Source organism: Phalacrocorax carbo, chromosome 2 (assembly GCF_963921805.1).
Source record: "Phalacrocorax carbo chromosome 2, bPhaCar2.1, whole genome shotgun sequence".
NCBI classification, from domain to species: domain Eukaryota; kingdom Metazoa; phylum Chordata; class Aves; order Suliformes; family Phalacrocoracidae; genus Phalacrocorax; species Phalacrocorax carbo.
The window spans coordinates 10675148-10700822 of NC_087514.1; the positions used below are offsets into that span (position 1 = coordinate 10675148).

Genomic DNA, 25675 nt, shown 5'->3' on the forward strand with positions numbered 1-25675 from the left:
AATGAAATGTAGCGTTTAGGTTTTTTGGTTATCTATTTCTTGGATATCTAGTAAAAATTACTCTGTTTCAGTGGAAAGTAACCTCATTGGAAATATAAAAATTAAACAAGTTAAATTCTGAAACTTAGATATACATATTGAAATAAAAAAGCTTTACAGGCATCACCAAAATAAACTATGCAACGTTTTTGACTTACAGTTATAGTGTAGACGAGTCCTAGGACTCTTGAAAAACTGTGTGTATATATGTATGATATCTATATAAATAGTTATGATTATAAAAATAAAGAATTTGGCGTGCAGATAACTGAAATTGTGTCTTAGAAGGAAAAGGAGGATTATTATGATTCTCAGATATTCAGGCAAATCCTAGGAGAGAGAGATATCTGCTGTAATGGAAGAATGCACTATTTTGGATAAAATAACCATTTGATGACACTGATATTCAAGTGCCTCGTTCAAAATCAGCATGACGACTTTCACTCGTGATTCTGCTACAGTACATGAGTCAGTGTGTGATGATTCTGGCAGATATTGAAAAGCTTGATAAAACGGTGTCTCTTACTTAGGTATTCAGTGTTTTAATCCTGAAATAGCATGCCAGCGTTCATTACTCCTTACTTAAGTGACAGCGAAACTTGAGGACACATGGTCTGAGTTTCACCAGTCAGGTCTCCATTGTGGAGTGTGTCTGAATCTTCAAGTACATAAAGCTGGGCTTTATTACTGTGACAGATGGCCTGGTTGATTGTGATTAAGAAAACATTTTCCCCCTTATATTAATGCATTATAATCTCACCATTGGAAAAAATGTATGGATTAATGGTAATACTGAAGAACATGAAATGAATGGGATTTTCTCTGGTGGATTTTTAAAGATTCAGAAGTATTCTTACCAAAAATTAGTTTGGCAGAGAAACAGAAATAATAAAATTGAGGCCATGGTTGTGTGTAGTTTTAAGTTTCTTTGACCCTTGTGCAAGAGGAGGAAGTTGAAACTAGTGATTCCTGCCCAAATTGCAAATTCTGCCACCTCTAACCTCTTTGGAGTTGCCATGAGATAAGCGAGACTTCCTACCCATCTCAGACTGACCGGCTGTCACAGATGACAGAGAGATTCCTGCATGCATGTTAAATCTATTAAAGCGTTTAGGATCTTTTTGAATTTAAAATAACATGTATGGAAAAATTACTCTTCAGCACCCGTACTTTCATTCAGGAAAAAAACACTTATGTACTACATGAACTAACCTCATTCCTCACACTTTCAAGATCCCGTAATGCAACTCTTGTTCTACTGTTGCATGCATCCAGGTGTTTATTTAGCATTATGAACGTCTAATGCTTTTACACATTTTGCTGGTGTGACTGTCCTTTCATCGATGAAAAATCCATTACTGTAATCTTTGCAATTACCTGGTTCTTGGAAAAGCACATCTTGTCAATCTTTGAACCTTGGGTTGCACAGAAGTGCTCGTGCCGTAGCTTTGCTACGGCAAGTACAATTTACTGGGCTCTGTTGCATGCAATGTCTCCTGCTGCCACTATGTGCTGTCTTGTTAACCGCAGTTTGTTACTTTGCACAAAAATTATCTGATTTTGTAAAATGATTATGGTTTAAAGTTCTGGGGGAAAGTATTTTAAGGGATACTAGTGGAATTTTAATTGTGTAAAGTATTTATGTATTGAAAATGCTTATATGTTAAGAGGCTTAAATTTTAAAGGAAATCAGGCCTTTAATGTGGGCTTATTGGTATAAATGTAATTTAACAGCTTTAAGTTGAATATAGCTTCTCTTTAGAATCATGTTTTGTGTCTGTTTTGTTAACTCTTTCTTTACATTTTGATTTGTTTCCCCAAATCTGTCTGATATGCTCTTTGGAACAGGAATTATAGCTCATTATGTTCTTTCCTATGCTAGTACCAGTAGGACCCTAATTCCAATGTGGGTTTGAAATTTCCTTATAACAAATTTACTGCTTACTGTGATGGTGTAAATACTTACTGCCACCAGCACACTGCACGTAGCAGCCTTCGTGCTGCTTCCAACCGCAACTGCCAGCTTTACCAAAGCACTTCTTTCAGAACTCCTGTGACGATTTTGTTACAAAATGAAAAACAGTTGTAAGGACCCTGAATAAAATAGGAGGGAGTAATCTTCAATATATATTGGTGATGGTAATCATAAGAAACTGTGCTTTGAAAGAGAAGTGGTCATTGCCAGAGGAGTAGTTGAACTTCCCATTGTTTTGATTTTTTTTTCATTTTGTGGGATTTTTTCAGATATTTTGCAGATAATAGTTTCACAGCTACATTTAAAACTGTATCAGTGTCTCCTTAATTATACTTCTTTATATAGATTTGCAAAAATTAAAAGTTAACTTTGGGCCTGATCTTTTTCAATGGAAATTCACAATTAGCTCCAGTTTGGTAGAGGATGCAATACAGCTGTCATCTTAGGCAATTTAAATGCAATAAAGACTGGAAGACATTTAGTAATATTTGATCCTGTAGTCATCTTAGTTGCTTTTTGAAGCAAATGTCATATATGCTAAGGTGCACAGAATTTTGTTGTTTTGTTTCCTGATGGGGAAAAAGCACCAGTGTGCCTAAAAAAGTAATTCTTGCCTTCTTTCTAGTCGTGCTGTTAGAAAGCGCAAAAATAGTTTTGCTAGCTATGGGGACTATAAAATTTATGTTCAAGGGACATGTTTTTTAAATAAAATAATAATTTTTGTTTTAAATTATTTGCTTTCTCTTTCCTGTATTGCTTTTGCCTTTCGTGATCGAAGTCTAGGAGAGTAAGTCAATGTTTTAATGAACTTTTGGGGATATTTTTTTTTTCTGATGTGCTTATAAACAAGTTAATACATTTCACTTAATTGTTTCACTAGATCAGGCCAAAAGTTATTTCAGTTGATTTCATTCACTAAAACTCATGAATTAAATATATATTTTTAATTGGATAAAAAGTACAGTGATTATTAGCATTTGGTTTTTTTAGTTAATATATGTGTATTTCTATATATATGCATGCTGCATTCTGTTGCTTTCTTTTTGAAATTTTATCTTAGCCTTCTACTCTTTGATTATAAGATAAGCAATATAAAATTTCTGTATTTTAGAGGGTCATTATTTTGAGATGCATATCTGCATCCATAATATACTTTCACTTACTTCATTAAGCATTTGATCTTGAACATGGAGTTAGTTCAAGGTCACATGATGTAAAAGCAAGGTCTCCTGTGGATGTAAAGCATGCATTAGTTCTCTCTCTTTTTTTTCTTTTTTTTTTTTTAATCTTTATTAATTTGTTAAGTTGTGATAGAGAAGAGAAATAATGTAAAATAGGCCTAAAGGTTAGGAAAACTTAATGTGCATGTCAGGAGACATTAATGTTTTCCCCTTTTTTTTTAGGATTCACAGAGCAGGCAAGGAGGATATAGTATGCATCAGCTTCAGGGGAATAAGGAATATGGCAGTGAGAAGAAAGGCTATCTTTTAAAGAAGAGTGATGGGTATGTTCTTGGAGTGCATAATACATAGTGAGAACTATTACCATGTTTCTGCATTGATTTTCACTGTGTTGTACTGTGGGTGCTTAAGGCACGTTCTCCTACTGCATGTGCCTCACGTGCTCAAGAATTTCACAGTTCAAATCTGAACAGATCTGAATTGAATGTAGTAAATGCAGAAAGCATGACAAGCAATCAGGAAAAAAAAGTCATATTCAAAAGAAAGCTATTGTTTTGATAAGTCTCTAAAATATGATTTAAGACCTGTCATAAATCTCCAAGTTACTTCTGATGAGGCATTTAGTAAAATTTTGACTGCATCTGTTTGTTTCTCAAGGCTAATCTTCTAAAAATATTAATGGGATTAACATGTGCATTGAAATCCTGTCTAGTTACTGAATTTTTTTGTTGATATTCTTATGTAGGTTAAGGAAAGTATGGCAAAGAAGAAAGTGCACTGTTAAAAATGGAATTCTTACTATATCACATGCAACGGTAAGTTATTTTTATACTTTTTTATTAAAATAATAAATTAACATTATCCTTTTCCAGTGAATCTTTTGGTTTTTAATCTGCTATTACAAAAAAAAAGAGGCCACTTCTGCTTCTGACTGTCAGATTATCAGAAGTTGGAGACTGACTTATGGCAGTGTTGCTATAGTTGTTGCTCTGTTAAAATTTTTTGTAGGTGTCCGCTGCTGAGCACTAGTGGGAGCAGTGCTGCAGGTTAATCAGAGCAGTACACCTGTTCTTACGTTACCTTTGAGATACGGGGTGTCATTCATCTGAATAAAGTAAAGTGTCTCCAGTGCAGATCAGAGCAATATCTTGTAGACTCCTCTCTTAGCTACTGGAGAGCTGGTCAATGTAGCTGAAGCAGTCTGGGTAGGTTTGGTCAGATGTCGTGTTATAAACTCAATCCTGGCTGTTGACTGTACTGGAAGACCAATGACTAGCTCATACATAGATGTCTGTGTTACTACTTAAAATATTTTAATGCCTACACATTCATTTTGTAAAAAATTTAAAATCGTTCAACTAATTAGGGAGAGAAAATGTGAATAAAGGCTGGTTTGAAGTTAATTTCAAACTTCCTCTGGACTGTAGGAAGTAAGTGAACTCTTCTTTAGCCTTCTAAAATTTTTCTTCGTTTCTTTTTCCCCACTGCTATAGCTTATGACAGCTGATTTAATACTTAATTGTATTTATCAATAGTTTGGTAAGAAATTGGCAAATACATTGAACAGACTTTTCCATGAATACCTCAACTGGTTTTGCTCATAATAATTGTCATTGTATATCTGTGGAACACATAATTTGGAAACTTGGGAAGTGTTTGATATTAGATGTTACCTACGGAGTCTGACAGATGAGTGAATGTGTTAATATTTTGAGTGCTTTCAACTAAAAGTGAAATTTTTGAAAGTTTTGGTCATACTGAGTTCTGAGAATTGGGCACGTCTGAAGTATCTTTGTAGGAATGCTAAACCATGAGTGAGCAACAACGTTATCAAGGTGGAGGCAGTCCTAAAACTGTCTTGCGGCAGTATGACACACACTTGTTGCAAACAAGAGTAACAGGAGTTACTCTTGTTAAAGGAGATGGTCCCATTTCATGACCCTTTTTTCCCCCTTTGCCCCTGATAGCACTGGCCATTTTAAATTTTTTAAAAAATTTAAATTTAAATCTTAAATTTACATTTTAAAAAAATTATGTATTGATAAGCTCAAGACTTGCCAATTTAGAATTCTTGGAATTGCACTTCTGATAGCAGTTTTCCTTTTCTTGTATGTAGCTGTGTAAAAGCAGTCCATTTGCTCTTTTCTGTTGCAGTGCCAAGAGGAAAGTAATTTTCTTGTTTATAATGATGGAAAGTTCAGATCATTGCAGTCTATTCAAGACTAAACTTTGAAAACTGAGACTCCGATCACATATTTCTTCCTTCAAGGAACTGTTGCTCCTTACGTAGCAAAAATACTGTGATGAGCTTGTTCTGACAAATATTTGACAATGTGGAAAATGCACTTTGTTTGCTGGGTTTGCATTACTTCTACATTTGGTTTACAATTTCTAACATGAACAACTTCCAAAACTGAGTTTAGAAGTATTTACTGACAACTGACTTCTCATGTTCAGTTTATATCTGCCAGTTGTAGCAACTTTAACTCAGTATCTCTATGGTTCCTGATAAACCTGTATAAACCCACAGTAGTCCAAAGACACATTTAGTTATCATGTAACCTATCAAGTAACCTAATTACAGCAGAGAATGTTAGTAGCTGTATTTATTCCAAGTTCTGAAAGTCCCGATCTCCAGCTTCCCACTTATAGGATTATAGCTTTGATTTATTTAAAATGGGAGGCAAATTGGAATATGGATATGCTGAAATGAAAAACTGCATAATAATTTTACCATTGTTTATTAAATACGGTAAAACACTTCAGTATTAGCATATCCTAAATAAAAGTTTATTCACAGAATCATAGAATCATTAAGGTTGGAGAAGACGTCTAGGATCATCAAGTCCAACTGTAAGCCCAACACCCCCAGGCCTCCTAAACCATGCCCTGAAGTGCCACGTCTACACGTCTTTTAAATACCTTCAGGGATGGTGACTCCATCTGGGCATGGTGACTCCATCTGGGCATGGTGACTCCATCTGGGCATGGTGACTCTGGGCAGCCTGTTCCAGTGTCTGACCACTTTTTCAGTGTAGAAATTTTTCCTAATATCCAATCTAAACCTCCCCTGATGCAGCTGGAAGCCTTTAATCCCTTTCAAATAGTCAGGAAGACTTGTCATGAAGATTGTTAAATCTGAACAAAATTAAAATCTGTCCATTATGACAGACTAAGTCAGACAAAGTCACACCAGTCTCAAGCGTTTTGAGGGTCTGCGTGTATGCACGCCCACTCTTTCAGTTAATGTCATGCGTGCCCACTCCCCAGAAAGGAAAAATAATCCTGAATCAAGACATTTTTAAAGTAAAATAAATTTTCTTTTTAGTCCAACAGGCAACCAGCTAAACTGAATTTATTGACCTGCCAGGTGAAGCCAAATGCTGAAGATAAGAAGTCTTTTGATCTAATATCACGTATGTAGCTAATTTAGTACCATCTTGCGTTATGTGGGATTTCTAAAAATGTCATTACAAGATACTTTGAGTAAAAATAAGGCTACAGTTCAAAATTCAGGTCTGTATCCAGATACATGTAGCACCTCACGAGTGTCAGATCCCTCTAGTTTCAAAGACGGGCTGAATAGACAAATGAATGAAGAAACCTTTTTGTGTGTATGTGTGACACAAATACTGTTCATTTGTGACAAGTCATGAAATGCAGCATGTGTGCTGTTCTCCGAAGTTCAGAGAGAGGTTTAACAGCGTAGTGGAATATACAAATCCTGTTTCCACCAGGGAATGGAAAAAACTTCAGCTTCATCTTGGTTTTCCTTCATTGTCTGTTCAGCTTTGAGTGCTATTTGGGAGGTTGAGGAAGGCACAGAGAACCCAATTTCTCTTGTTCTTTTATCGTCTTTTTCAAATATGCATTTGTTTGTCTAAAATGGGTGGAGACTTGTCTTCTCAGCGTTAAAGCTCCTGTGATTTCCCTTCTTCCCATTTTGGTCTTGTATAGCAGGTATTTGTATCCAGTCTGATTTTAAAAAGCCTTTTGAAGTTGATGAGTCAACTTACTATTTGCAGCTTTTACATATATAGTATTAAACAACAAACAGTTCCAACGTTCTGTATTTACAAGGACAGTCTATGAAACCTTTGAATGTGAGGGGTAATACCCAGTTCGTATCTCATCCTTTGCATAGTAAAAAGAAGTTTCTTAATCCAAACAGAGGGAAAAGTATAATAGGAACAAATTCATTTTGCCCTTTTCTGCTACTTATGTTTCAGATTTGACTTCAGAAGGGAAAAATTTGATTCATAAGCTTATTTTTCTTTAATATTTCTAAACATAAGACTTGAAATATGTACATTTGTTGTAAATCAAAATTCACATTTTCTTCTTTCTCTATTTTTAGATTTTTTTTCCATAGCTATGAATAAAGTATTAATGGTGCTGGTTAAGAGCAATTGCTCTTAAGGCTTTAGTTGCCAAATAGGTTTCAGTAACAAATATGTAGAAATGTTAAGATATATCATGTGCCAAATGAAAAGATGTATTTATTTATTTCAGATAACAGAACATACCACTTTCAAGCGGAAGACGAACAGGAATACGTAGCGTAAGAACGTTCATATTTTTTCAAGTTTATTTTGCCAGTAGAGGCTTATAAAATCACTCATAATGTCCGAAATAGTTTTTTCAGTTAATTCAGAAGTAATGCCTACTGCCTGACTGTCTGGTTTGTTGGCTGCTTGTTTGGTTTTTTTTTCTGTTGTCAATCTATAAATATAAATTATTTTGTGTCATGCTATGGGGCTCTTTCAAAACCTTGTAACATTAAAAACAAAACAAAAACCCAACCAACCATTGTGTACCTGCCACCACATGGTTCGTGTGCAGTTGCTTGGCATGATCAGGCTATTAGGTTCAAATGAAACATTTTAAAATTCTTCTTAAATCTTTTGTGTCAATCCTATTTTGCGCTTAATTTTTTCCTCCTGATTGTACCTTTTTCTTTAAATTAAAAATAATAAATAGATAAAAGATCTCCATATAACACACAGAAAGTATGTACAGGTAATGCGTCTTTTCTAATGTAGACCTAGAAATAAAGAGCAAAGCATGTCTGAGATCTGTGTACTTCAGAATCCAGTAACTTGCTTCATTAATGCATGTTTGCAACCAGATTATTTCCATTTCTTCCTTCCTTTCTTTCTTCCTGCTGTGCCAGAACAACTACTTTTTCTTTTACCAATTCTTTTCCCTCCTGAATGTTGCTCTCGGTGTCAGCAAAAGTGTGTTGTGCAGAACACTGTTCCTAGAATTGTCAGGTGAGGAGCACTGGATTGCAAAGTTACCAGTGAAGAGGGCAGCAAGCCTGGGCCTTCAAGGCTGCCTCATTCTTCAGGACTGTTGTGGTCTTTTTTTGTTGCACATCTATTTTCTAGTGGACGACTGTGTCGCTCCATGTGTATTTTAAAGATACAGGGAATGTATGTAGGGTGTTTCAGTTGTTTGGTAGCATTAGGAGGCAATGGCATTGCAGGTCAACATTGGGAGGCGTGAATGCAATGGGAAGGCTGCAGAGTCCTTTGTGATGCAGCTGTTTCCTTCCAGAGGCTTCCAGAGCTTTATGTTGGCTCTTGGAGTGCAAAGCTCACTTGCTAGTCACGCTTACCGCATTGATCCTGGAACTTAATTATTTCAGCAAGTTTCTTAGTCAAGAAGAAAATGCTGATCAGTAAAGCACTTGATGAGTCAGAAGTTTTTGTCTCTGCCATAAATTAGTTTTTACCATATTTGTTGGTTTAAAAGGTGAAGTTTATTTTTCTTTGTCTTAACGCATGAGCAAAGTAGGGAGAGGATACACTAGTAAATTAATTCTTCTGATTTGCAGGTCAATAAATTTAGTTCAGCTGGCTGCCTGTTGGCCTGTTTTGCAATTCCAGGCTGGTTTTGTTTTCCGTTAGAACTATAGTTCCCATTTGTTTACCACTAAATTTTGATTTATCACTTTCAGAGTCCAGTGGCTGAGAAAATGACTTGTACTGGAGTATTTTTATGCTGCTCCAAGTTTAAAAAGTTTCATTTAGCTGAAGAGACATTAGTTGCATCCAGGTGTTGGAATACATGCAGACAAATACTAGATGTTAACTGTATCTTGCCTGTATTGGCCCTGTAATCCACCAACAAAAAGGTATTGTAATGCTACTCAGACAGGTGCTCTGTTTCAGAAAATTACTGAAGTGACCCAAGTACTGGTGTGTACTTCAAGATGCACGCAGAAACTTATTCTCTTTTTTCTTTAGGAAAATTTGTGCAATATCTTTAGTTAATAGAAGTTCATGAACCAGCCTGACTGGTAATGTGTTGGTGAAAAACTCCAGTATAACCAAATGTTCTCTTTTTCTTCTGCAGCCACTCGTAAGTCCTAGATGGCTTTATCATAAGAACATATAAGTGTCATAAGAACAGCACCCTTTGACTTCCAACCTTGTTGATTTAAGAGCATTCAGCAGGAACTATGTGATGTAGCTCCTCAATTAGAGTTGTCATCCTCTTGGTCCGGTTTCTACCTGACTTGTATATGTGTGCCCCTCTCGTCCCTTTCTTCTCCATCTTGTTGCGTTTTGTCCACCCAGTTTTAGTCCTGCCTCTGTTCTTTTTTCCTTTGTGCACCAACTGAGGAAGAAATGCATAAATAGATTTTCAAATCACTTTCCTTCCAGCCTCACATGTAAATAGAGGAAAAAAAACAAGACACATTTCTTTGTACTATAGTTTAACTGACCTTGCATACATTGTCCTAGTGATCATTTCAAACTGCTTCCATAAATAGCTCCTCAAACTACTTAATGATAATAATAATAATAAAGCAGACAGTTTAAAACACAAATCACTGAAGCCTATGTTCTGTTATAGGTCTGTTACTGCTTCCCCTCGAACATTTCCCTTAGTCCAGTGCCCTTCTTGATGCTTATCCAGGCAGCTGTCTGTTGACCTTTAATTACTGCTTGACTGTCCTTCAAAATTCTCAGTGAATTATTAGTTTTCTAGTAGATAAAGTACAGTGTGTGGGGGGAGGGCAGCATGTGTGTACATTTATTTGTATATTATAAGAAATGTAACCTCATATCTTTAACCAGATTTTTTAAAGATATACAATAATAGATGCTTTCTACATTTTGATAATTGGATGGGGCCAAAGATACTCTGGACATGACCTTTGAGTTCTTTTCTACTATCTTTTTGAGTATATCCATTTCTGTAGGAAGAGCTTGGATTATAAATAGAGCTATATTCAGAAATTTTGCTATGAATAAACGCACATCTGACTTCAGTCTAGTTAGCAACAGTCTTCAGACGTTTTCTACTTTGGAAAGACTGAATTGGAAGGTCTTGATACTACCTGTTGTTTGTTCCATACAGAAACGTTGTTTCTGAAAGTTTGAAAATTACTATGCTAGTATTCTCTTTATGCATTTACCTGGAAACAGCAATGTTGCAATAGGAGTGCCAGAAGAGACAGAGATAAATTTTTATTGCAAATAAATAAAAAAAAAAAACCTATTAGCCTGGTTATTCTGGGAGGGCTTTTATTTGCTTAGAAATACTGAAGAAAAGTAAGAGGAATCTGAGACTCTGGTCCATCTGGGGTTAATGAATACTTCTGTTGCCTTCATTGGATCCAGAAGTCACCCATGACGCCAGATTTTTGTTTAGTGTCATGACTTCAAAGGTGGGAATCTCAAGCAAACACAGTACCTTAAAGGACCATGAGAAACTGCTGAGACCAAAAAAAAGCGTAGTAGAAGATTGAACAACCTGTCTTACTGTATTAGACAGCAGGCAAAGCAATTCTGTGAGACTTGTGTAATTTAAAAATTATTTGAAAGAACACTACAAAGCGTTACCAGAAGCTTTTTTACTCTTAGCTTGAAGCTGGTGAAATAAAACAAATCTAAAAAATATTAATATAGTAAAATATATATTAATATATATAAAATATTTTTTTTAAGGCAGGAAAAAAGGCTAGTGCAGGTAAGAAAAGAAGAGGAAGAGCAGTCATAAGACAGGTTTATAAAAGCTGTTGACAACTGAATTAATATACCATGTTTACTGATTCAACTTGTTTATATTTGAGCGTACAGCCTGGCAGGAAGGCCTGGTGACCAACTGGGGGCTTCTTGTATAAATGGCATTAGTCATTAAGAATGTGTCTGTTATTGTGCCTGTGTTAAATGGGCCTTGCTGCTGGTGTCTGGGAAGAGCTGGCACTGTGGAGCCTCCTGCTCTGCTGTCTCACAGGTGACACCAATGACACGCAGCCTTGGACAGTGGGTTCCTTCTAGCGGAGGAAACACAACCCAAATAAGTTACTGCTCTTGCAGTTTAGAAACTCTTAATATGGAAATCTGTATCAAAGTAACAGCTGGCTCAGTCATGTCGTGTTTATTTTCATTGCAACTAACAATTTTTTAAATTGTTACTGCATAGTCGAGTTTTATTCCAGTTCTGCATTTTTAACAAACTAATCATATTGTAATGCTGAAATTGTCAACAAATGTCAGAATAAATGTTGTCTGAGTTTAATGTTTATTTTAGGCTGTATGTTTAACACAACATTATTATAATATTAGAAGCAAGACACTGCTGCCTCTTATTTTGTTAATGACATTGGATTTCATCAGAAAAATTGCAGAATAATGCCACCTAGTGCGGATTCTTATATTGTATCATATAGCCAGGGGAGGGAGAAAGAGAGAGTGATTCATGTAAATATATGTTTCCAGCATGTGAACTATGGAGCAAATTTGTTTTCAAATCTTTTTAATTTCTCTTTTATATTTAATGTTGATTTTTCAATAATTTTTAAGCATTTTCTTTTAAGTACAAGCTCACAGATTATTCTCTGCCCATAAAAATTTTTTAAAAAGTATGTGTATGAAGTATATATTATACAGTGCCCATATACCAATTCAGGCTCTGAATCTGTATTGCAATATTATATACATAATTTCCCCTCTGAAATCCTTTAATGTTTATCTTTGCATTATTATTTCAGTGACAAATTATGAATTTCAATCTGAAGTTGTATTACTCTGGGTAGATGGCCATCGCCATTTTAGCACCTTTCAGAAGATTGATGATTGTAGATAATTGTGATATTGTAAATAGGAAATGGATTGAGGACACTGCCAATTTAAAATATTTGTGTTTAAAAAAAAATATATATTTGCAGTAGATCTGAAAACATCTAAAATTGCAATACCTTGGAGGGTTTTTTTTTTAACTGGCTCTTTTTCTGAATTAGGCCACACTGCATCTGCAATGATGTGCTTGTCCTTAGTATAACCCCTTTCCCCTCTTCTTCCACCTGTAGGGCAGCAGCTGCTGAGAGTTTTTTTGGTTTGTTTTTAATTAAAACATTATTGTGTAAACAAAAACTTGTGGAGTGGTTGGGGGGAGGGAGGGAACTAGTGCCTGAAATATCATTAAAGAGCCTTGATTTGTTGCAGTCAACAGTTGCTCTTAAAATTTTATGTTGGCTATCAATATCGCTACTCCCGTCAGCTTCTCTGCCTCACCCCATTTGTTGCCATGGCAATTTTCATTAATTTGGACATTACAGTCTGACTCTGATTAGTGCACCGAGACCAGCATTTGAAAGACAGCTATACATCAACACGTTCAAAAATGTGCTTGCTGTCTCCTCTATGAAGAGAGAGAAGCACACTGGAGAAATCAGTGGTTATAATTTTCTCCTTTAATAATGGGGGAGACTTCAGGAAGATCTTAGGCACCTATTTTCGAAGTAGTTAAATTTCCAGCAGCTTAATCGCACCCTTTCTCTTCCACAGCTTCTGCTTATTTGATGAACCCGACAACTATACTGCTTTGACTTTAAAATTGTTCACCAAAGGGACTATAGAATTAAGACTCTTTGTCTTTTCTCATTCTTACTTACCTTCTCTCAACTCTTTCCTCTGTCTCTCACTTTTCCCCCTGCTCAGTCCCTCCCACAATACAGTCCTTCCCTGTATTCCCCTAATATTTTGTTACTGGCAAGCTTTCTACAGTTTATAGATTAACTTGTATTTGCAAATGCAGATCTTCATTAAGGTCTTTATCTTGTGCTAGATGGATATCGGTATTGACTAACAGCAAAGAAGAAGCATTAAATATGGCATTCCGTGGAGAGCAGAGCACAGGGGAAAACAGTTTAGAGGATCTGACAAAAGCCATTATTGATGACATACAGAGATTACCCGGAAATGAAGTCTGTTGTGATTGTGGCTCACCAGGTATTTATTTATTAATGTCACCAACTTCTTGTTGGGAGCAAAGTAATTTCTTTACAGAGGTGTCTGTAGAGTGCAAACTAATTTTCCAAGTGATGTGTTGATCAGTCTTCAACCTGTTTTTAAAAGAACAAATATGACTTTCATACGTTAGTTCAGTTGAATTCACTAAAATATTTCTGTGTGTTGTCTGTGCTTACTTCCAGCAGTTCAAGCCCCTCTGGAGTTTGAACTGTTCTTGTTGCACTGTCTCTAGATGCTTGTTGCACTTGAATGGAAGTTGCTTGGCATCACTGATCCTGTGCATGCTACTATGTAGAAGTGAGTAATGCTTAGATAATGATTGTGGAAAAATTGACCAGGCCAGGATCTTCCTCTGAGGTTCTCTCTTGGCATGAGACTACTGGAATTGCGTACCAAAAATATTCTGAGGTGGAATAAGTAATCTTGTGCAAAGAATGAGACCCAGATTTGGAATCCTATCAGATTATATCTTCAGAAGTACAGAGTTACAGGTCAGTTGTATGTTGCTTAGAGCTTGAGAAGAGTCAACCTGTCATAGAACTGCTGAATCAATGGGGTAGTCAGCAGCTGTTACAGCTTTCACATCTAAAGAGACACTTCAGGAAGGGGATAGTCATTTAGAAGTGAGTGGGCAGTATGTATCTTGAAGATGCTTACTGATGCAGAACTGATCTAAATAAGAAATACCTAGATAAAAATATGAAGTGGAGTATAATTATGTCAAATCCTGGAATTGGTTCATTCCATTATTTCATCATGTAAAGCTATGGAAACTTCGGATTACAGTTCTCATTCATCTTCTAATTTATAGTGAAGTTTAAAGCTTCAGTCCTGCACCCCATCTTGCTGCTTTAAAACTCTTGACTTAATGCTTTAGCAGTTACTATTTAAGAGCAAGGAAGAGCTTAATTTGAAAACGTTTATGTATACAAAATACGTCTGGAGCTTTTTCTTTTCCTTAAAAACTGGTCTTGCTTCTTATGTAGCATTCATAGTATAAGATCTATTAGAATATTACATGCCGATCTCCATGACAGCAAATTTTTTTTTTCTGGACTAGCCAGCATTCCTTAAATTTTCTACAATATATGACTATTTTACATATTGGAAAATGTTATTGTTAATCTTTTATGAAGAAAGACAATTTAAAGTTTAAGAAGTAAAGATGAAAACTTCAGAGGTTGCCAACAGTGGAATTTAGGAGATCTGTTCCTTTTAAAAACAGGAGACAAAAGCCTTACCTTCTTTCTGCAAGAAACAAATCCTAAATGTATTCAAATATGGTCATTCAGTATGGATTTATAAGTCTAAATTCAGTGCCTTTTGGAACTGTCCCTACATCTGAAAAACTTAATTCTGTTGGTAGCAATTTGTCGTTAGATTTGCACTGCACTATGGAGAAAAGTATGGAATATTCTTAATTTATTTCTATTTGTTAAAACATTAAATGAGGAACCATTTCAGAATACGTTGGTATTTCTTGCCACCTTTGAAAACCTTTTCTTGGACTTTGATTAAATATTTTGTTTTTCAATTCTGCAGATCCAACATGGCTATCAACTAATTTGGGCATTTTAACCTGCATTGAGTGTTCTGGAATACACAGAGAAATGGGTGTCCATATTTCTCGAATCCAGTCTTTGGAATTAGACAAATTAGGAACGTCTGAACTCTTGGTAAGTTTCTTGATTTTGGACTTTTTTTTTTTAAAGTCAAATCTTGACCTGTATGTAGGAAACTTTCAGGTGTATAATTTATGGTTTTTTTTTTTTTCAAGGTATGGGTTTTGCAACATGCTGTCTTCATATTTTTATATCTGTCTTCTGGGGAGGGTTTTTACTATAATGTATTATTGATGCTTTTGACCACTTGTCACTTCTCATGTTCATTTCCTGAGGTTTTGCAGAATGAATATTGACATCTGTTGTGATTAGTGCCATCAGAATGTTGCCTGTTATTAGCTGATCTTGACCTTAAATCAGGACAGTCTAAAATTCTCATGTGATAGAAAAAAATGAAAGCTAATTGAACTCGACAAGTGAAAATATGATCATTGCTAATTTTGATAGAAAAATGTTGGATGAATCTCTTAATTTGATGGAAAAAACCCTGTAACATTGAAGTTATGAAAGGGATTTGATATGTGTAAGACTGCTGGAAAACATGGGAAGAGAAAAACACAAAAAACTCCCAGTTACAGCAGGTTTAACTCCCCAGCTGTGTTTGGTCTGAGAAGACAGTTATCACCAAAATTTTGTATGGGAAGACTGAAAAAAGACAAAAGGCAGTTCTGGGTTTCTGTAGAGGTTTAACATTAGCTCTAGTACTCTTCTTGAAATCTTGAGTTGTTTGCAAAGTTATTATTAATTTAAATAAAATTTTACTAAGCAAGACTTTCCAGTAGGTCTGAGCTTCTTTCCAAAAGTAAATTCCTGATCAATGTCCTACCACTGTTCCAATGTTCGCGCTGCTGGTTCCTCACTCTGTTTTTATACTGGAGGCAGATTGTCCTGAAAGACAAATAATTAGCCGTGACTGTGAAGCATGTTGTACAAGTTCTGGGATGACAGGATTCACGCTTAAATATTTTTAATTGCTTTATATTTAAGTGTAATCATCGGGCTTTAATTTTGCAATCTTGTGTGTTCCATCTTATATTAATAGTGTGGAAAACGCACATTAATAGTCCAACTTTTAGGTTGCTGTTAGACCCCCCAAAAAATCCCCCACCCTCTTTTTTTTTTTTTTTTTTTCTTCTTGCAGCTGGCCAAGAATGTAGGAAATACTAGTTTTAATGATATTATGGAAGGGAATTTACCTAGTCCTTCACCTAAACCCAGTCCATCAAGTGATATGTAAGTTTTGAATCTCTTAATTCTTTAACATTGTTTACTGTGGAATATATATGTGATGTAAAATTTCTTAAACAGTAACCAAGCCAGAGGAAGGCTAAGATGGCAGAAGACTGGTGTTTTTTACTCAAACTGTGGAGTTTCTTAGAAGTTCAGTCTTCTGCCATGTAGTCACATTTTCGCTACCTCAGCTTCTCCGTGTAGAAGACTCTTAAGTTTGGGTTTCAACATTCATTATTTTGAATCTTGAATGGTTTTGAGTTTTGTAGTGTACCCTCAAGTGATAAACACAATGGGACTAAGTGACATTAGCTTCAGGTAGTGGCTTGAGGTGGTGGTGAGCTTTTCCTTCTTTTCTCTGGTGTAGGAGTTGCACAGAAAGTGTAACATACGGTTTTGCCACAGAAGACCTTTTACTGTATTATGCTGTTTTCTAGCTGACTTAGTATTTTTCTCTTTTGTCCTATTTTAGCATGTTTTTATGCTTATACTGTTTTTAACAAGTAGATATGTTTCAATGAGAAATCAGGCCTGTTTTTCCTTTGGTCTTAGTCCCCAGAGTCAGAGTAATTTTTGTATGTAACAAGAAGGCAGGATAAAATTGAATATGTACCTTATTTGGGATTTGTTTGCAAGAAAGACATGCATTATAATAAACAACAGTCTTTATCTGATAGTTTTCCTCTTCCCTTCCTAGCTCCTGAGTTAGGCAAGGTGATTTTAAATTTAAATCATTGACCCATTTTTCTCAAAATTTCTAAACCAAGCTCTATTTTCACACCCCACAGGACTGCACGTAAAGAATTTATCACTGCTAAATATGTAGATCATAAGTTCTCTAGGAAGACTTGTGCGTCTGCAGCAGCTAAACTGAATGAATTACTTGAGGCTGTCAAATCCAGGGATTTACTTGCACTAATTCAAGTCTATGCAGAGGGGGTAGAGCTAATGGAGCCACTGTTGGAGCCTGGACAGGTAAGCTTATCAGGTAAACAAAGCAGAGTGTTTTAAATAATGTGTATTCGTAAAATGTCCAGGACCCGGGGCTGCTACCTTAGGTGCTAAAACAAGAGAAATAACAGATGAAAATGGTGGGTTTTTTCTTCTTTTCCTTAATGTGGCATCCTTGTGGGGAGGGAAAAGATGACTTTTATCTGTTGCCATCAGTTGGTCTAAAGGAGAGTGAAATGCAGTCATGTGCTGCTCTAGGTACAACTATATAATGTTGAAAAGCACCTGTTCTGCAGTAGGTTTCTTTTAGGAAAAGGTCCAAAGAGAGAGAGCTTGACTTGATAACCCAGGGTCATCTGATGTCATAGACAGTATCATCCCTGCTTTTAAAGTCGTTTCTGAAGGAACACATTATTGACTGCGTACAAGTTTCAGTTTACTCTAAATGCGGACAGAGTGAGTATGATGCTTTCACAGCTTCTGATGAAACATTTTCAGAAGTATGATTTCTTTCAACCAGGAAGAGGTATTTTTTTTTTTTATTCATTTCTTTTTAACAAGGTTCTGAACACTTGATCTTCCTTCGGAAGTCAGTAACAGTTTCTCAGAAAAATCAATCCTGGTTGATCTCAAGTATCCATGTACAAATGTTGCTCAAAAGCACCATAACCTGTTCTTATAGATAATTGATGTTGTGTGACCACTTGGTTGGCAGTGTTTTCTCCTATTGCTTTTGAATGTAACTTGGAGAGATCTCAGAATGTTTTCAACAAGTTTTATGAAAATAGCTAGCTTGGCAAAGGACAGAGTGCTTTTCTGTGTCAAGTGCAGGGAATAAGTTCAATATAGTCTCAGCACTTGAGATATCACAGAGTGCTTATCGTGGAAACACATTACATATTCTCTAACTACCAGGTAAATGTTCCATATTTGTCATCCATAGCAGTTACCACAGAATTAGCTCCTTAGCGGTTCTCAGCTGTTGCAGTCAGTGATACCTAGAAAGGTTTGAACACCAATTGAAATGTAGTCTGCAGTTAGGACATTTATAGCAGCATTCTCTGCTGTTAATTCTCTGATGTTTAATAAAGTAATATTTTTTTTAAAATAGTTGTGTCTTCAGTTCTAAATATATATACTGTAATATCCTTTTTTAAAAATCCCCTTTATGATCAATAGGAGTTAATAAAGTCTGGGTTTAGATTAATTTCTTACGCAACTTTTAAACTGAATTAAACAGCATTTGTATTTTCATTTAAATGCATTAATGCATATGTTATCCATATACAAAACAAAGTATGATTCAGTATAAGTTCAACAAGGAGAAATTCTATATCTGGGGAGGAACAACCTCAAGCGCCAGTATATGTTGGGAACCACCCAGCTGGAAAGCAGCTTTGCAGAAAAAGACCTGGGGGTCCAGGTGGATACCAAGTTGAACATGACCAGCAACGTGCCCTTATGGCGAAGAAGGCCAACAGTATCCCAGGCTGCACTAGATAAAGTATTGCCAGCAGGTTGAGGGAGGTGATCTTTTCCCTCTACTCAGCACTGGCGAGGCCACAGCTGGGGTGTTGTGTCCAGTTCTGGGCTCCCCAGTACAAGAGACTCTTGGACATACTGAGAGAGTGCAACGAAGGGACACAAAGATGTTTAAGAGTCTGGAGTACCTGATGAATGAGGAAAGGCTGAGAGAACTGGGGCTATTCAACCTGGAGAAGAGAAGACACAAGGGGATCTTACCAATGTATATAAATACCTGAAGGGGGGCTGCAGAGAAGACGGAGCCAGAGTCCTTTCAGTGGTGCCCAGTGACAGGACCAGAGGCAATGGGCACAAACTGAAACACAGGAGATTCCCTCTGAACATCGGGAATCTTTTTAATGTTTTTTATTGTGTGGGTGACCAAGCACTGACAAGCTTCCCAGGGAGCTTGTGGAGTCTCCATCCTTGGAGATATTCAAAAAGCCATCTGGACTCTGGACATGGTCCTGGACAACTAGCTCTAGGTGGCTCTGCTTGGGTAGGGAGGTTGGACCAGATGGCCTCCACAGGTCTTTTCAAACTTCAATCATTCTGTGATTTGGTAAGAGATTTAATGTATGTAGGACTATGATTTTTGTGGATTTTTTCCCTGGTTTTGTAGGAAATAGTGGTGTGTCTATGCTTAGTGCTCACCAAAGTGTCGTAAATTGTCCTAAGTGCCATTTAGGGCAACGAAGCTGGTGAAGGGTCTGGAGCACAAGTCTTACGAGGAGCAGCTGAGGGAACTGGGTTTGTTTAACCTGGAGGAGATAAAACTGAGGGGAGACCTTATCGCTCTCTACAACTACCTGAAAGGAGGTTGTAGTGAGGTGGGGGTTGGTCTCTTCTGCCAAGTCACCTGTGATAGGATGAGAGGAAATGGCCTCAAGCTGTGTCAGGGGAGGCTTAGATTGGATATGAGGGAAAATGTCTTCACTGAAAGAGTGGTCAGGCATTGGAACAGGCTGCCCAGAGAGGTGTTGGAGTCGCCATCCCTGGAGGTGTTAAAAAAAATGTGCAGATGTGGCACTTTGGGACATGATTTAGGAGGCACGGTGGTGTTGGGTTGACATTTGGACTTGAAGATCTTAGAGATCTTTTCCAACCTTAATGGTTTTGTGATTCTCTAAAGTAACAGGTACTGTAAACTCGCTCAGTATTCCTTGGTAGGATCCTTTTTAGTTACTAGTAGCCAAAATGGTTAAACGCTCCTCAGGATTGTTCCATATAGCTGGGAAAAAGGGAAGACTGGTTTTGAGAAAGCTGTGATGTCAGAAAGTGTGATGCTCTTTCCTTTGAAGCACACTGTGCCTTTTAGAGATCAGAAAGGCAATAACTTCCTAATAATATTTTTCTGCTGAAGGGCTTGTTGTAAAAGAGTGAGTGACATATATCTCGTTAGGTCTGATGTAACGTTTGCAGAAATAAGACACAAAAACCTAACTTCTATTTACATGTGTTTAGGAGCCAGGTGAAACAGCACTTCATTTAGCAGTCCGGACTGCTGACCAAACCTCTCTCCATCTGGTTGACTTCCTTGTACAAAACTGGTATGGATTGCTCATTTTTTATTACATTGTGCATGAAAATTATGTTCAAAGCTGTCCTTGTAGTGCTTTTGACAATGTTTGCTCATCACTTAAAATTATTGTTCTTAGATATGTTTCAAAAGAGTTAACCTTTGTGCCTCTAATGAGGAGAGGGAAAGAAGTGTAGATTAACAACATGAAAAGCAATTATATAAAAATATGATGAAAGGAAAACTATGTAGAGCAAAAGAGAGCATTGATTTAGAACACATGCCAATATGAAACAATGCAAACAAATAGTTCACGTAGAGGAGGGATGTTAAGTAACTGTTCTAAATCCAGGACGCACGCAAAGAAATTGTGAGAGCAGAAAACAAGGATCTTTCTCAGAAAATTATGAGTAGAAGTTAGATTGTCTTTGAAAAGGGTGTCGTAATAATTAATAAACTGCATTAAAGCTAGTGAGAGCATAATCCTTTTAACTAGCAATTTTCAACATCTGGTTTATTGGCTGAGCTATTCCTTTCTGTCAAGAGATGTGTTCACAGAAGGGAAAAACCTTAATGAAAACTTTTTTTTTTAATCAAATAGTGTCGTGGTACAACATTATTTTTATGTATTTCACAATATAGGTAGTGATTAAATGAGATCAATTCCAGTCTACTTCTAAGTATGCTGTTAAGTGAAAGAAGCAGCAATCACTTGCTGTGTCAGATGGTGGAACGATGAGAGAGGAGGGTTGGGGAAACACAGGAGACTCATCGCAATGTGCTTGAGGTGGTGGGGGGAGGATTTTTTGATTTTTGTTTTTTCCCTCAGCAAAGCGAGTCACAACTGCTACTGCAACGCAGTCAGCGAATACTTATTTCTTTTCCTTCCCCTCTCTCATAGTTTATGTAGTGTGTTAGAGGCGAAGTTGGGTCTTCCGGTAATAGCACAGACTTAAAATCCATGTTCCTGACACCATCTCTTGGGCTATGTGGACTAGCTGTGTAACCTTCACTTAATCTTTATTCTGCCGCTACTCCCTCACGTTAAATGGAGTGCCGACTGTTGTAGGAGTGATATTAAAGTAAAAAAAAATAATAAAAAAAGCTGCTAATAATTACAAGCTGCTTGAGGTCATAATGAAAACCGTTTTAAAAGGCCAAATTATTATTTTGAGCATTATCGAAGGATTTGTTGTTTTGAACAGTTATTTGAAGTGATTTTGTTTAGTTATGAAGCTTCATAATTTCTTCAGACAACTATCTTTTACGTGTTTCTGACAGCTGTCTGTATTTTTCTCAATCTCAAATATAAGAGCATCTTTACAACCATATGGGCTCTGCACTTACCGTTCAGTGCGGGTAATGCTGAGTGGAAGAAAAGCTGTCATCTTCTGAGATTTTCTTTTCATTTTTATGAATGTATTATATTGATCCCAATGTGCCAGTAACTTTGAGAAACCTTGTTTTAGAAATTGAAAACTGAAGGAATTACAGTTTAAAAGCCTTGTGAACCCCTTTTCACGGCTTGTCTTTCTCTAACTCAGTGCATATCCTCATATTCCTTTTTCTGACTCTTGTGCATCCTCACAGCCTTCTTTGTAGTCCCTTAAATGTGTGGGGTTTATTAACCTATTCTAACTGTATCAAAATTATTTTTATTGGGCTAATTTAGGATCTTTGAAAAAGAAATGCCAGTTAAGTGGCAGGTGGAAAACAACTGGTGTGACCTTATGAAGTGTTAGGTTTGAATCCTTAGGTTTCACTTTTTTTTTCACCCTCTGAATGAACATCTGTAGATGCTCAGACCTTTTCAACCACAGCTCAGGAATTTCCAGTATGCTCGGAACTATTCTTAATAGTGTTTGAAAGTAATGTTTAATTTAAAAAATATTTCTTTCACCTTCTACTTCACATTTGTCCATTAAAGTATTTATGCATTTATTATTTATGGGGATGCTAGACCTGAGATGAATAGCACAGCATACAATGCTCTTCTTGACTGTTTTTTCTTTTGTGTTTAGTGGAAACCTGGATAAGCAAACAGCATTGGGTAATACAGTTCTACACTACTGCAGTATGTATAATAAGCCTGAGTGTTTGAAATTGCTTTTGAGGGGGAAGCCAACTATTGATGTAGGTAAGTTCATTATTTAAAACTAGGAGATAAAGATTTCCTATAATTTCAATCCATTATTTTAACCACTTTTATTTATGTCCCACTGTGTTAAGTGAACTTTTAAAAGGAAAAGTAAAACTGTATTAGAAAGATGAAGACTTTACCACCAACAAGCTTAAAGGAAGCATTCAGTTAAGAAATGGAACTTAAATTCTTAGAAGATAATAGTGACAAAAGTTTTCTAATACAAAATACTAATGGTAAACCTTAGCTGCTATTCAGAGTTTTATTTCTGATGATTCTAAATGTCCTGGAATTTAGGTTTGTTGTTTATATTGTAAAATACATCTAGTACATGTATGTTTTAATGCTTAAAATGGCTGCTCATGTTAATTCCACTCTAGATGTATGTGGGCTTTGTGTACACAACAGTTGATTCTTCCTTCAATATCAATCTCAGCTGGCACTGCGGCATCACCCAGTGTGCCCTAGCTACTGCTGAGGCTGATTAGGGAAGGGATTAGCTTTCTCAGCTGCCTTTCTTCTTCTGTTTGCCATCCACCTGTGTGAGATAGCTATAATTCTTGCTGTACCTACATCTGTACATTTTTCATTATGGCTTAGCAAAAGTGTAATTAAAAATAGAATCTCTGAACTGTTTGCTCACACTTAGGATAATCTCTCACTTACTAGACGCTCTCCTTTCTCTGCCTTGTTTTGAGAGTTGGGAAGGTATTCCATGAATCCAGCTTGTCAGGCTCAGGTGCTAAGTGTCATCAGCATGTCTAGAAAACATTTGAATTCTGTCAGTTCTTGGTATAGGAAGGAATCTTTCTGAACAGTTGGTGCAAACTGAAGAGTATGAACTTTTATTTCTTCCTCTTTCCTCATCGCCATCATTTTCCTCCACTGCCCAGTAATAAAAACTGTTGCATAAATGTAAGTTTATAGCTCAGTGGCAGAAGTCACTGGCTTTCTTGACCGTTTCATACATCCTTAGAATATGTTCTAAGATTACCATAAGTCAAAGAATTTGCTGTGACTTTTTTTTTTGAGATATGTCCCTAATTAAGGAAATGGGAGGCTATCTGAACAAGCCTAAGCATGTTTACCGGTCCTTTCCATTGAACACTCTCCTATGTAGGTGCCAGAAGAGTGTTCTTACCTTTTTGGGTCTTTTTTTTAAATTTTTTTTTTTAAATGCTCTCACATAGGAACTGCGTATCTTCTTTAGGCCTTGCAACATCAGGTTTATACTTAAAGGTTGCAAGTTTGGAATTTATAGTCTCTTAAGCTAGATGTGTGTTAACTTCAGTTAGGAAATACTATATTTTTATTCCTTTTCATATTAAAACTCCTGAACTATCTCAGAGAGAACTTTCCATAAGGAGCTTTTCTTCTAGGGATCTTAATTCTTTCAAATTCATAGGCCTTTCGAGATGACTGCTTTGTATTTTCTAGAATTCATGACTCGCATTCTATATGCAATATTACACATAGACATATTTGCTTATGAGATCTCAGTTTGACTCTCTTTGGTTCCTAATCACAGAAGTGCTTTACAATCTGGATATGATGTAGAGCACACTCTGTTCCAGTTCCACGGCATTTACAGCTATACTGTAAGAATAAATTTTACCTGAGGTTTGACACATAAGGTTGGGGTACAGGGGTTGATTTTGTTTCCTGAGACTTGCTACTGAGCATCTAGGAAGGATCCCATTAGGTGTTGTGCCAGAGGACCTTCAAGAGTGCTCAGATATCACCTTCTTTCTGATCAGGCATTATTTTAATATGTAAAATGTTTTATGGCCTTTATAAAGATGAAATAGCTAGAAAGTTTTAAAATTTTTCTTGGTCAAATGTCATTTTAGAGCGGGACTTCTGTCTTCAGATTCAGCTTTCAAACTGCTACATATTAAAGAAAGTAAAACCTGCTTGGATCAACACTTTCCTACCACCCCCACCCCCGTTTTTGGTTGTTTTTTTTTTTTTTTTCAATCTTGGAATTGTTTTCTTCTGTAAGCTATCTTACCCTGTGTGCTTGCTTTTCCTGCTTATTCCTGTAAGAGTTTTACTGGCAAAAGAGTTGAGTGGAGATTGAAATGACTATGTTTCTTTATATTCTCTGCTAGGGTGGTTAGGAGGGGTTTGGGGACTGTCCCAGCAGATGCTGCTGTTCAGAAAGAACCTGATGATACATGAAATGCATGAGCACATAGATTGGAATCTTAAGAGCTGCAGCTGCTATAGAGTAAACAGACATTTTTTGTCACTTCTAGAAGTGAACTCTGCTAAAAATAGTGAAACTTAATGAACTGATTCTTCAGACATCTCAAAGAATTGCGCTCTTTTTTATGGTTAATTTTGTAGTAAACCAAGCTGGAGAGACGGCTCTGGACACAGCAAAAAGGGTGAAAGCTGTACAGTGTGAGGAACTGGTAAGAACTGGGCAGGGCAGGGGGTGTTGTTTACTTCTTTAAATATGTGATCTACTTAAGATATCATTACAACTGCATCTCAAACTTGGTATCACTGCCAGCTGGCTGTGTGCTGATCTGAAGGCTCTACTGTAGGTGAATATTTTCTAACTTCAAAACACAACAGTCTTTGTAAGAGTTTAAGTTGCTGTGTTGGTAGTAGTAATTTTAACCAGTGTATTTGAAGACCTTAAATACTGGAGGGCCAGTCCACCTGTCCATCGGTACCAATTAATGCACCATTCTAGGACATCTGGGCTTTATTCACCTCGACGGTTCCTCTTAGAGACATATGGAACAACCCCTGAAATAATGAAGTCTGTCAAGACCTTTTAGGTCTGGACCTTTGTTTTCCTGCTTTGGCTTTTTCCAGTTTATTTAATGGGACAGATAGTTCAGAGGTGGTGAAAGTCATCTTACAAGGAGAATTGAAACAGCTTGAAATTAAACCTCCTCAAAGGAGAAAGAAGCAAAAGTGTAACGTCTAATGTCTGGAAGTTAGGCTATTAAAAAGTGTGAAACACCAGCTTTTGTGGGACTTTGTCTATTGAACATGACCAGAGCAAAAACTTTCTGGAATTCTGAGAATGTGTGAGTGATGTTAACAGACACCACTCAAGAAAATTACTGGCATTCAAGAAATAAAGGTGTTAGAATTAAAGGGTTTTCCCAGGTACTCCTCTGAAGCACTTAGCCAGGAATAGGGATTCCAGGTGAGACCAACAAGCTTGTTTATTCGTAGCCCTTTAAGGTGCCTCTCACCAGCATGC

The 25675-nt window shown here is 36.6% G+C and overlaps 1 protein-coding gene across 6 annotated transcripts in view; it reads left to right on the plus strand.

Moving 5' to 3' along the window:
* The window catches only part of ASAP1 (ArfGAP with SH3 domain, ankyrin repeat and PH domain 1), a 161157-nt gene that overhangs the window by 106425 nt on the left and 29057 nt on the right, over window positions 1–25675 (plus strand). For all 6 annotated transcript variants that reach the window (XM_064442082.1, XM_064442087.1, XM_064442085.1 and 3 more), the window contains 11 exons: window positions 3418–3518; window positions 3941–4010; window positions 6524–6611; window positions 7708–7756; window positions 13279–13442; window positions 15006–15139; window positions 16227–16318; window positions 17104–17290; window positions 20255–20340; window positions 22331–22446; window positions 24799–24866. In XM_064442082.1, coding sequence (XP_064298152.1) covers window positions 3418–3518; window positions 3941–4010; window positions 6524–6611; window positions 7708–7756; window positions 13279–13442; window positions 15006–15139; window positions 16227–16318; window positions 17104–17290; window positions 20255–20340; window positions 22331–22446; window positions 24799–24866 — 1155 coding nt within the window. The remainder of the gene's footprint in view (window positions 1–3417; window positions 3519–3940; window positions 4011–6523; window positions 6612–7707; window positions 7757–13278; window positions 13443–15005; window positions 15140–16226; window positions 16319–17103; window positions 17291–20254; window positions 20341–22330; window positions 22447–24798; window positions 24867–25675) is intronic.